Raw genomic sequence first — 12,799 nt, forward strand, 5'->3', positions numbered from 1 at the left:
CTAGCTCGCTGTCACTCAGACGCGGGACGTCTAGGTTAGCTTAATGAGGAAGCCAGACTGAGATGAAATAATTAATGCAGCTGTAGAGTGGAGATCTAGGAGTCTTTGGGGGATAAGGGAGCTGGCCCAAACCTTCCTCCCCAGCCGGAGAGCGCCAGGTCTTTGTGGAGGCTGGGAAATAATCTGCTTCCACCGGGTACCCAGGGCACGTCTGCGCCCATCCTGCCCGGGATGCTGCAGGGAGTGCCCCGAGGCACTGGGGGCTCGACAGACGCAGGGGAGGCAGCCAGGCTGCAGCTGCTAGCTGGAGGCATGGGGGTGCAAATGGCACCCTCCGGCTCACACGAGCTGAGTTAAAGCTGGTTTATTTAGTAAACACGTTCCGGGATAAAGCTTTTGATTTATAGGCGCCCCAATAGTGCTCCAAGGAGGACTCGTACAACTTTAACTGCATTTTCTCAGCATCACACCAGCCCAATAAAAGAGAGTTCATATGCGCTGCACAAATTCTCACTTCCAATATAAAAAAGGTTTTATGAGACTGGAAGTCTCGTCGGCTCTGCGGGGCCGGGTGTATTGGCGGATACTCCGCATGACAGACCCTCTATTCCTCTTCGAGTTGTCAGCCTTCAGTAGCATTTACAGCTATTTAGCTATCAAATTTTATGTGCGGCTCTGAGAGAAATGTGTCTTTTAAATACTGCTCTGTCTCATAAACAGCAGTCTGTTAAACCATGTCAATCGTACAAGTGTTTCACGAAGCCCTCCGATGCAATCGCGCACCGCTCCTGTCATTACCTGAGCAGCAAAATGCAGAACAACGCACCCAGATCAATTCTCCAAACTGGTCTTCTCGACTGGGGATCAGCTTCCTGAGTGCAGGCTAGCCTAAATTTGGGTCCTGGCTTATCCCAACGTGGATCTCCTTTCCATGGGCATCCCGGAGTGTTCTCTGCTCCATAAAGCCATGCTCAGTGCCCAGCTGGCACGGCAGCAAAGAGCCCGCTTGCTGGCAGAAGGCACCACTGCCGTGATTTACTGTCTGTGCTACAGTTGCATCTAGAGGCCACTAGCGAGATCACATTCCGGGCTTTTCAGCCCAGGGCTTTGAAGCTCAGGGTCCTCTCCTGTGACATGCCCTGCCTTCAGTACCTGGTGGGCTCCCCTCTGTGCTTTGCCCATCAGCGATGCTGGGGACCGGTGTGCACCCATTTGCATGTCTTTATGCGATTTATTTGGTGACCCAAGCTGAGCCTGCTAGCACGAGGCGAGGAACAGAAGCTCGCTCCCCCTTCTCCACCTCGGTCTCCCTGTTTGCTGATGGTGCAGTCGCGCCAGCTCTGCTTAGGATATAATTTACAGACTCTGAGCAGAGTTTCGGAGCTGAGCCAGGCTTGAGTTTTCAGCCTTTTTTATCACTTACCTCTTTTTTATTACGATTACTATTATTTCGGTGCAAAGCAGTAATGTCGTGTATGTTTTCGAGCCCGTGCCCACTTGAAAGGCACGAGTGGTGCAGGAGGAGCAGAGAGCCCTGGCTGTGGGCACCTGCGCCCAGCGGTGCAGGGTAACGAGCGCTCGGATGGCTAATTGCTGCCGCACGCCGCGCGCCGGGAGGTTCGCTCTCCCATCGCTGCCGTTTCCGCATGCAATGAGCCGGGGGGCCGGGGAGGAAGAAATATACGTGCGTGCGCAGCATGGTTATTTTCAAGTATGAAATTGCACCTGCAAAAATAGAAGCCAGGAAGGGACTGGCGAGCAGCTCCGGGCTGGGAGGCGCGATGCGTGCGGAGCAGGGGATGGGGACGGTGTCTCCGAATTTCTTTCCCATGCTCGCGCCGGCTGATAGTTTCAGCGGACGTTACTTTTCCTCCCCCTTGCATTTCAATTAATCATCTGCTTGTCAGCGCGCTTCCCCCCACCTCCCCACCCCTGCCAAGTCTCTCTGAGCAGCGCGCACGCACGCAAGCACCCATGCACGCAGCATGCGTGCTGACGAGCCTGGCCGCTCGTTAATCACTTACGGGTGTCAGGAGAGCCTTTCCCCACAGGAGGAGGTTTGGAGGTGGGGAAGACGGCCGTCCCCGCAGGGTCAGGGCTGTGCCCTGCCGTGGTGCAGCACCGCGGTCTCCATCCAAGGTGGCGTTCAGAGAGCCAGTCAGGTTTATGCAAACTGACCTAGCTGGGTTGTTGGACAGAAGCACGTGTTTGAAAGGAGCATGGAGCTGAGCTGTCCCTCTCCCAGAATTCATGGGAGACCTTTTTAAGTTTCATTTTTCCTGGTGACGGTGTATTCCTACAGCCATCCATGCTAGGGGTGACTTTGGGAGGTCTCCAGCCCAGCTTCTTGCTGCAGGCAGGGTGAATACCGGTTTGCTTTGCCCGTCTAGGTCTTGAAAAACTCCAAGGCTGGAGATCCCACAACCTCTTCCAGATCCCACAGCAGTGTGTGACTGTCCCCATGGGGAAATGTCTTCCTTGTGGCAAGCCTGGAAGGGTCTGTCTTCATCATCTCCATTACCTCCCCACAAGCACTGGCAGCCTGCTGTTAGGTCCCCCCAAATCCATCCCTTCTCCAGGCTGGCCAAGCCATGTTTCTCAACCTTTCCTCATCCCCATGTGCTTTGTGACTGCTGTGGTGGCCCTTTGCTAGAAATCACCAATGTCCATCTTGTAGCAGAGCCCGCAAAACAATAACAATGTTCCAGATGTGCTTTAAGAGTTTCTGTTTGTTTGGTTGTTTTCCTGGAATATTTGTTTTCCTTGTGAGATCTAGTTGACCCTGCCTAGGAAAGTACCTGGCACCAAACTTCATCTCAGGTTGGGAAGGATTGCAAAAAACACACAAAAAAATGTTAATGAGTGTGTCTGTGCATGTGTGAGTACCGTGTTATTTGGGAACAAACTACTCATTGTGAAATTTTGTTTGGAAAGTTCAGTATTTTTTTAATGACTCCTTTTCACATGTGTGCTTAAGAGCTGGGGTTTGATGGGCCCCTCCATCCAGGTAGGGTGGGAACAGGAATGGCAATGAGAAAGGAACAAAACCAGGGCAGAAATGTGCATTCCCCTTGTCTGCTGCCCATCCGTGGCATTGCCCTGCGGCAGTGGAAGCGAGCGCAGCAGGCTGATGGATGCGAGCGGACCAGCCTCTGGCTCACCTTTCCCTTTTTTCCTGCCGTTGAGGAATGGCTGGGGACTGAAGGTGAAGCACAGCACTTTCCTCTTCCAGAACAGAGAAGGGAAAGGAAGGAGCCCCTCTCGCATGCTGCACCGGCGAACCCTCGTCATCCTGTAACAGGAGGCCAGCGCACATGAATATTCCTGTGTAATATGCGCGAGTGATGAGCCCCATATGCAGGCCTTGGGAGAAATTAAATATTTTCTATGGCGTTTTCCAAGGAGCCTTTCTATCAAAGTGCTCGGTCGGGAGCCAAAACGCCACGGCTTTTGCAGCCCCAGCTGGTTGACACTTTTTTTTTTTTTTCATTATTATTATTATTTCATTTTTAAACGCTGATGAATATTTTCTAATTAAAAAACAAACCCTACCCAGGCGGATCGCGTCGAGCCAGAGTTTTGGAGAGGGGCTGGCGGCCACCGGGGACTCTCGGCTGTGGGGTTGGGTTTTATTTTTATTTTTTTGCAGTGGAAGGCTCTGGAGCCTGCAGGAAGGGTCCGGAGATAAAGCGCACACATGGTCTGCATCTGGCCGGCCACGAAGCTGCTGGAAGTGCGGCGCAGGTAGGGGACGGCCCCCGGGGCCGGATGCGGTGGCGGGGCCGCCGAGGGGATGGGGTCACCGCAGGGAGAGGGCTGGATCAGGCCCCGTCCCCTCCACCTCACGCTGGGGCTTTGCCTTTTTCCTTCCTCCCGGGGAGAGGCGGTGAGAGCTGCGCCCCGGTCATTTGTGTTGTGATGGATGCAGAGGACTTGGCCCTGGATGAAGACTCCTGAAAGAGCTCTCGGTTAGGAGGGATGAGGTCCTGTGGGCTCCGTGCCATATCAGGGGGATGTGTAACGTGCTCTCCTTGCACATCCTCTCTTTGCAAGGTCTCCCAGTTCCTCCCTGCTGCTCCCCATACGTGCTCTTCTCCGGAGCTCGAGCTCTGCGTTGCACAGTGCGTGGGGCAGGCAGCTTGGTGTGCTCCTGTTAGAAACGTGGCTCTGGTTTTCTCATGGTTAACACAGTCTTAGACCTGGGTTGACACATTTTGCCACTGAGTTTGGGGCTTGCAGGCATAGGTACAAGTCTTGTTTTGGGGGGCATCATCTCAGAGAGACCCTTGGTCAGCCTCCAGAGACGGTATGCGTATCACTGGCCCCTTTTCACCAAGGGATTGATTTCCTTGGGAAAGCTGGAAGTGGCTGAACATTGGCTCCTCAAACCCCCTCTGGGGGCACAGAGGTAGGAGAGGAAGGCTGGCAGAGAGGAGCAGAGCCTGCAGAACTGAAGGAAAAGGTGCTGAAGGAAAAAGCTGCTGGGATCTCACTAAGTGGGGCCTCTCCCTAATGGGTTGTTTTTTCTCCCAAATAACCCGGTTGACTGCAGACCATGCTTGCTGCAGCCTGTGTTGGTAGGTAGGAAGGTAGTATGGATACTGAACCCTGTAAACCATGAGGAAGAAATAAAGGACATGCCCAATTTGGCATCACTTGGGGAATAAATCTGTTCCTGGGCTTGGTACCAGTGTTTGCATTTTCCCTCCCTTGCAGGGCTGGAAACAAATTTGATTTTAACCAAATTTCCCCCGTATTGAGTATTTATTTAATTGCTGGCTTCCAGTTGCAAAATCTTCCTCGGAGCATACATCTTGTTCTCTCTTTCCCTTTTGGCTGTGGATCTGGAAAGAGGCTGAGAGCTGAGACTGTCGCCCAAGCAGGGGCTGGTGCCCAAGCTCAGCTGGCAGCGGCTGGTTTTGGGATCGCCAAAGCTCTTCACCTCTACCCGAGGCTGTGCTCAGAAGGGACCCTTGCTTCCAAAGTGGCTCTTAGCAGTGCTGGGGGATGTTTCCTATCAGCATGTGCTAGCTGAGGTCCCGGGGGACGTGCATTTCCAGGCTGATCCTTGCTGCCCCACCGCCTCCGAGCTTGCCACGCTGCCCAGGCATGCGTTTTGGTGCGCGACCGCCCCGTCCCCCCTCCTCGCCCCCTTGGGAACAGCTTCCCTGATGTCAAACAGCTAATACCCCCTAACAAACATGCTAATTTAAGAGCTGTTAAAGCCAGGGGCCAGCATGAGGTCACAGTCCACACAAACAGATGGTGTTTTGTCCTTGGTAATTAAATTTTCCTGTAGTTTTGGGCGAGGGACTTTCGTGCCTTTTATTTCGGCGCAGCTGCCTCAGGCCAGCCCTGCTTCATCCTCCTCATCCTCTGCTTGCTCCCAGCAAACGCTGCTGGTGTGGCTGTGGCAAGACCCCAGAGTGATGGTCTAGGGGGGCTCGGAGGTGCTTGTGGGGGTGCGGTGTCGGGACCCCCCCTAAGGACATGTTGGAAGCCAGGTGAGCTGCATCAGCCCCCGGCCTTTTTGGCATCACTGGTCGGGGGAGCTCCCATGCTCTGGCATGTGCCCCTTGCATGCAGTGATGCTGGGGAGCTGTGGGGGAGCTCTGCAGGGCCAGATCTTGCTGGAAACCCTGCTCACATTGCAGGCAAGGAGCATGGTAAGGTGGGGACACTTGGGGGTTTGAATAAAGGGGGCTGGTTCCTTCCCTCTGATCTCCCAGGAGGGTTTAGTGGGGAGGGGGGGCAGAAACGTTCCTCCACTCCCCGTGCTGTCCCTGGTTTTGGCTCTGTGGCACATCCCTCTGTCTGTCAAAGGTGCTGCTGGCATCGCTGACCCAATGTAGGTACGGATAATTCCCCCCCGTGCTGCCACTCTTCTTGCCCTCAAGGCACTGCAGAGCAGCCCTGTGCCTCAGTTTCCCCCTGCTCACTGCTTCGCTTGCCTGCTCCAAAAACTGGGGGCTGTTGTGACATTTGTGTACATGCCCCAAGAGACAGTGTGAGGCCAACGGGGTGAAGAAACTGCAGCAGGTGCCGGACAAATGTCCCCAAGCCCCATCTGCCTGGGATGGAGTCTGTCCCCATGGTGGCTTGTGGGCTGTGAGCTCCTTGCTGCAGAGGATGCCAGGGGTCACCAGTCAGCAGGCCTCCAGCACCCCCCAAAATGGAAAGAGAGGTTGTTTGCACCCTAAGGGTGGGCTGGGGTGTGGAGGAGACTGGGGGGCTCGTGGTGCTGTTTGCTGTCCCCCGTGTGCCATCGTGCAGGGGATGGGTGGACGGGTGCATGCAGCAGCCCCTCTGCCCTGTGCCACGGTCAGCTGATGGAGGAGCTCTGGAAGGCAAACTTCGTCCATCCTCCTGCTGTCTTCTCTCCAAGGCTGCGGCTGTGCTGGGATTTTGGCCAGCAGCACCACCACATCCCCGTCACAAATCCAATTCACGCCCGCCAGCGCAGCGGGAGCACGGCAGTGAGCAAGGAGCCTTTCCCAGGGGTACCAGAGCCGCGCATCCTGCAGCTCCCGAGCTCTTTTGTGCACCAGGCACGGGACAGCCTGATCCACCTGCACTAAGAAAGCAAACACAGGAGGAATTAGGACTTTTTGAAGCTCTGCTTTTCCATGCAGGACCATGCCAGGGCAAGGATGTGAGGATTTTTTGACGCGAAAAGTTAACGCTTCATTCTGGGCATCCCTCTCCTTCCCTAATTTTGCTTTTCCCTTTCCTCTCTGTTTCGCTTAGGACAGCGTGACTATGATACAGGCTGGACTTTAACGCTGTGATGTCTTTCTCTGCCCCGGAGCTTTTTAAGGTGTATTTGGGAGTTCATAAATCAGCCTGACCACAGACTGTCCTCAGGGCAAAAAGCAGGGCTTTGAGCAAAACGATGGGCAAAATTGAAGAGCAATGTTGCCTTACAAGCAAAAAATAAGAAATGCTGCAAGTGTTTGCCTGGAAATCACAAACTGAACCCAGAGTACAACAGCAGGGCCTTTCTGAATAGTTTGGAGCTTTTTGCTTGATGGGGCATTTGGGGGTTTTGTTTTGTCTTTTATAAATTTTTTTTCCCATCATGAATGTTCTGTTTCTGTGACCAGAGACTGGAAGTCGTAGTGCTAAGTTTCACTGCAACACCAAGAGCTCATTCTTGCTGCACTCATAGCCTGGAGAAGTGACATGTGCAGGACCTGCCCCAAAATTCATTGATCTTGGGTGATTTCTCCAGCTTCTAAGCAGGAGAACTGGGAAATGCCAGAACTGCCAGCATACCCTGTCACTGATGTGAGATTGTAGTGGGTTTACATGGCAAGGTCTTGTTAGCAAGGGGGGCCTAGGGGTGCTTCTACGAGAAGCATCTGCAGAAGTAAAACAAAACCCTAGAACCCACTCTAACAGAGGCTCCAGAAAAACGTCTGTGGCACTTCTTTAATGGCAGCAGACATCTGATTGATTTCTGTGATGTCTCCCTGCAGGGAGCCAGGAAACGCTCAGCGTGGAGGAAAGTTAGGTAAAAAGGGGGAGAACGCAGAACAGCGACAAAAACTTCCTTTGCTGTTGTTTCCTCCATCTCAGAGGCTGCCTGAGCCTATTGGGAATGAAGGACTGGGGCTCGTGTGTGGCTGCTCACCTGAGCTTCCTTGCGCTGGGGCTGGTGAAGAAGGGGCTTGGGGGCAGTGTTTCTCTGCAACCCATACCTGCGAGGATTCAGCCTCCTCCCTCCCTCCCTCCCAGTTGCAAAGACGTGCATCTCTTATTAGCATGCCGAGCTTTCTGCTGCCTTTTATCACCGCTGGAACAGATGGCTGGGCTTGGACAGCTGCCCTGTGCTTGCAGATAGGCTGCTCTGCGCGGCGGCGGCGGCGAGGACAGGTACAGGCTGCAGGAAACATCCCCCTGGGCAGGACGAGGGGACAGGCGGTGGCAGGCAGCTGCCCGTGCACAAGGCTGGGATGGTGGCTGTGGATCCAGGGGCTATTCGTAGGCAGGGTTGCTGGAGATGATCTCGGGGACGTGTTTGTGTGATGCTCGGGGAGCGAGGATGAGCCTGGCAGGGAGCCTCGCTGCACGCACGATCCCCCGTGGGACAGGGTGTGGGCTGCAGTGTCCTGATGCCTTAGGGCTGGCTTCATCATTTTCCAAGGGTTGGTTTAAGGGGAGAGACACCCACCTTGTTCCTGGAGGTGAAATCCCCCTCCAGGTGCAGGGCAATGGCTGAGATTGGTCTCCCTGGAGGTCTTGGGTCCCTGCTCATCACATGCCCGTGATCCACTCAAGCCAGAAATTACCTGTCCTTGAAGCCAGCTCGCCAAGATCCAGTTCCCTCATCAGTCTAAGGTGTTTCGAGGGATGCTTACACATCCCTGGATGCTCCCAGGTCCCTGTGGATGGTCCCAGCTGGCGGGCTCTGCAGGAGCTTTTGGAAAGCTGCTCTGGCTTCAGCCTCCAGGAGAGCCTCCTCCTTCACCTCTGTGGCCATGGTGGGAAGCTCTGGTAGCTGCCTTTGTCTCTGAGCCACCATAGCAAGGCTCCAAGCTTGAGAATGCACCTGGTGGAAGCCTGTGGCTATCTCAGTGTGCATCCAACCAAAGCAGATGGGATGTTTTTTGAAGGATTTCCCTTCACTTTCTGCCCGTCTCTCTCCTTCTGGAAAGGGGAGAGGTGGAGGGAGGAAAGACAATGTCTTCAAGAGCAGGGAGCGAATTAATTTCAGCTGGCCCCGGCAATCCCTGTGCCACCCTTGTTCTGGGGGGCACCACCAGTCACCCTGTTGGTATCTGGGGTTTAGATTAGGTTTAAGAAGCCCTTTCAAGTGGCAGGGCTGACCCTGCAGGTAAGGCTTTCTGAAGTACGCATTAATGAGATGACAGTGCCTATCTTGTCTCTCCTCTTAAGCTACAAAGTGAGGTTCAGTGCTGATGGGGCATTGCGAGGCCAGGTTTTAGGGCTGTTAACAAGCCTCTCATGTAAGCTGTTAAGTCACAAAGGTTTTGTTCTCTATTTTCCCTTGCGTTGCTGCCACGAGAGATGCAACCCCCGTGGGGACCAGGGCTGGGGACGTCTCACCTCCCTGTCCCACGCAGCTCCTACGGGAGCTGGCGGCACCCCAGGTCCCCAGCAGCTCTGGTTGGTGTCTGCAGGACGGGCTGTGGTGGTTTTGCCAGACCCAGTACATGGGCAGCAGCTACGGCCGGCGCCTGCAGCACCGGCGCTGCGGAGAGCCCGTGGAAGGCTCTTGGCAAGGCTGCAGCGGAGCCGCACGGGGAGGAAATGAGTTAATGGAGCTTTTTTTTTCCTCTCCTGGATCACCACTTCAGAGCCGGGCCCTGTAACAGCAGAGCCGGGGGGAATTTCCCTACAGAAGGCTTTGTCGTGCAAATGTGAGGTTTAGAAACTAGGGTTTGGGTTGTTTTTTGTTGGTGGTGGTTTTTTTTTTTTTTTTTTTGCACATCTCTGGCAGATGCGCTCAGGCTGGCTGAGTGGTTTTCAGCTGGGCATTCCAGCAAGTGTCCCCATGGTTTTGGGGATCATTTTAAGGGGGAGATGGAAGGGATCCATCCCTCTGCCCACACAGAAGAGCACCCTGGGGCTGTGCAGCGGAGGGTGGCACCCTCCTTTCTGCCTGTTTACACGATCCCCTTCCCTCTTGCTGCCAGCCCTAGGACTGCCCCCACCCCATCACACCACCCCAGTTAATGGCACATCGCTGTGCCCCCAACCCTGCTTGCTGGGGTGGCCTCTGGACTTCACATGGCCACATCTTGCTTACACAAAGCCTGGTCCGACCCAGGGGAAGCACTGCTAAAAATGCATTTGGTGTAGACTGAGAGCTGCCGGAGGGGGACCATGCTCATGCCCACGTTGAATCAGCTTCTAAGACTGACCATCAGAGCTCCACTTTCCCCTCTCCTGCCAAGAAATGATTCACTACAGGGGCAAAAGCAAATATTGTCCAAACTGCTTTTCTGCAGAAGATTGAGTTCCCCACCGCTGGGCTTGCTGTGTAATAAATGTGGTTCCCCACCGTCACCTTTCATATGTTTCCTGCCAGAACGGGGACGCAGCCTGGGGACCCACCTGTTTGAGCATGGCTGGGGCTCTGCTGCTCATTGTCCCGTGCACCCGCTTGCCAGGGTGCTGGCTTCTGTTAGAGAAACCATTAAATGAGCACATGCAGTAAATGGAAATTTGCATTAGAAGCATCTGCAGAAATTGTGGAGGTTTTGTTATGTGCTTGGAAAAAGAAAAAAAAAAATGGCTTTGGGCAAAACAGGCAAACAAAGCAAATACTGCATGGGAAATTGCGATTCAAGTGAGAAAAAGTTGGTTTTCTGTCTAGATTTTTCACACTGAAATAGCTCCGGTTCCTGCCTGGCTGCAGGGCTTGTCTCTGAGAAGAAATGAAGTTTTGCAGGGGGGAAGGCAGCCGAGTGGTGAGATCTCTTGTGCTAGCACTGAGGGTTTGGGGGCTTCCAAATGACTTTGGCCACATCCTTGCTCTCTCTTTCCCCCTTGTAGCCAACCTGCATCACCCTCGAGTATCACCTCCCCGTGGTGCCTGTCTCCGCACGGGTCTGGCCTCGGGTGAGGCTGCCAGGCACGCAGACAGAGGCAGCAGCAATTATTTTAATGACTGATAAGAGGAGGAGCAGGCGGGGAGGGAAGGTGGCTTTGGTCCCCAGGAGGAGCTGTAGGTGGGGAGCGTGATGCTTGGGATCACGTTGGCACTGAAGCTTAAGGCTACAGCGAGCAGACCTCATGCTTCAGAGAGCAGGGTGATTGCTTAGGGAGCCAGGGGGGTCCCGTCCTGCAGGTGGCAGCCCCTGGGGACATCTCCAGCGGGATGGGGACCCTGGGGTGGCTGCAGCACGGTGGATGCAGGGGACACGTGGAGGATGCAGAGCGGGGAGCAGGCACGGCAGAGGAGGAGCAGGAGAGAAGCAGAGGGAATGATAACGATGTTGTAATTAGCACTTAGTGCTCCTCGCTCAGAGCTTTCCAAGGAAGGTCACCTTCATTATCTCTGCTTTACAGGCGGGGAAACTGAGGCACGGGCTGAGCGATTTGCTCAAGGTGACCAGGGAGGGCTGGGGCTGGCGCATCTGTGCTGTGGTGCTGCAGCCTTCACGCTGCAAACCCAGAGCCACAAATCCAGCAGTGAGGCCACCGCAATGTCCCTGTCCCTTCTCTGGGCTCCCATTTTCGGCACCCTAATCCTTCCCAGCATCCCTATCCCTGAGAGGCATTTGGGGCCAGGCTGACCCAGCTGCACCCCAAAACCTGCTGGACCCCAAAACCCTGCCAGCCTCACTCGCCTTCCCCTCCAGCCCTGCAAAGGCACTCATGTCCTGCTGCGAACCCGGGGCCATCTGGGCTCCATGCAAGGGCCGTGTTAGGTAACGGGATATATTTTGCCTTTTTTTTTTTTTTTTTTTTGCTGTCCGATACAGCTCCCCCTTTATTTAGGTCTAAATGGATGCCATCTGGCTAACGAGCCCGTACTCATGTTCCAGATTAAAAGGCAATCCTCCACGCGTTACCGATACGGCGCTGTAGATTAGAGAGGTTTAAACGGTTTTGAAGGTGTAATTTGCTTTTCACGCGGTGCTATTCACCTCCTGGCAGGCGGGCTGGCAGCTGGGCCCTTCCCCATCGCCGTCCCCAGCAGCTCCCTCCTGCCTCGGGTCCCCTCCATCAGCCCCCAGCTGCAAGAGGAGGTGCTGCGTGAGAAGTGGGGGTCACGCCACCTCTTGCACACCCAGAAATGCTGCTGCTGTTGTATCGGGCTGGGATCTGCATCTCGCACACCCTACGCACAGACTGCTGCTTGGAAAAGCCTGGGTATGGCCCCATCTCCTGGGACTCTAACCCTGCTGGCTCGTCTTCAGGGTGAGCAGGGTCTTGAGCGGGTCACAGCTCTCCTGAGGTGATGCTGCAGCTGCCAAAGGGATCGCAGCACCAGGGTTTGACATCTTGAGGGAGAAGCTGGATAGGAGAGGAGGAAACTGCAGCAGTCGTGCAAGGCGAATTGTAGCCTGCAGGCACCTGGGTCTGCTGGCAGCTCTGCTGGAAAGTGCCACAGGCCATTGAACGACGAAGCGTGCGCCGGCAAAATGCCTCCTTTTGCAATAAGTCCCCCTGTTGCTGAGCTGAAATCTTGCTGCGTGGCATCTCCTTGCGGTCCCCTTGCTCCTGCCCGGCACGGTGCGGCTCCGGGCGCGCTGCCTGCGAGCTCCCCCGGGGCAAACCCTGACTGCTCCTGCCTGTGCTTGCTTCCACAGATGGCTAACCCCGTCCCGTCAGCCTGCTGCGTGGTGCTCGCCGCAGTGGTGGTGGTGTACGCTCAGAGGCACAGCCAGCAGGGTGAGTCTTGTGCCAGCTCTCCCACCGGGATGGGGGGGGGGGGGGGGTCCCAAAAAACGCGGGTGCTGCTCCTCTGGCCTCTCTCCCAGAGTGAATTGGGAATGCTGTCTGCGTTTGCCTGATCAAATATTTGTGGATGTCATCATTTTCTCCTCTGCTTGATGTGTGCGTCCCCTCCTGCAGGGTTTGGGCATCCTGCATCCCACCAGTGCCCACTGGTCCCTCTCAATGTGCCTCGTCCCACCCAGACCCCTGCATGTCCCAGGACAGCCCTGCAGCCTTCCCTATCCCTTTATTCCACGTTTTCTGCACCATCAAGGGAAAGGAGGGTGGGAAGAAGTGGCAACCTGTCAGCCCCAATGCCTGTCACCCGACCCTGTGACTGTCACTGGTGTCCTATCCAGCTCTCACCTCCTTGTGGGGACTTTCTCCT

General features: G+C 55.0%; 1 protein-coding gene across 4 annotated transcripts in view; it reads left to right on the top strand.

Moving 5' to 3' along the window:
* CNTFR (ciliary neurotrophic factor receptor) overlaps positions 1 to 12,799 on the top strand; it is a gene marked incomplete at its 3' end in the record, with an annotated part of 174,833 nt that overhangs the window by 87,778 nt on the left and 74,256 nt on the right. For 3 of the 4 annotated variants that reach the window (XM_084304802.1, XM_084304800.1, XM_084304799.1), the window contains one exon: positions 12,285 to 12,366. The exons of the other annotated variant lie outside the window; for it this stretch is intronic. In XM_084304802.1, the coding sequence (XP_084160928.1) occupies positions 12,285 to 12,366 (82 nt within the window). The remainder of the gene's footprint in view (positions 1 to 12,284; positions 12,367 to 12,799) is intronic. 4 annotated transcript variants of the gene reach the window in all.

The sequence above is a fragment of the Netta rufina genome, assembly GCF_964035555.1.
Source record: "Netta rufina genome assembly, chromosome: Z".
NCBI classification, from domain to species: Eukaryota; Metazoa; Chordata; class Aves; order Anseriformes; family Anatidae; genus Netta; species Netta rufina.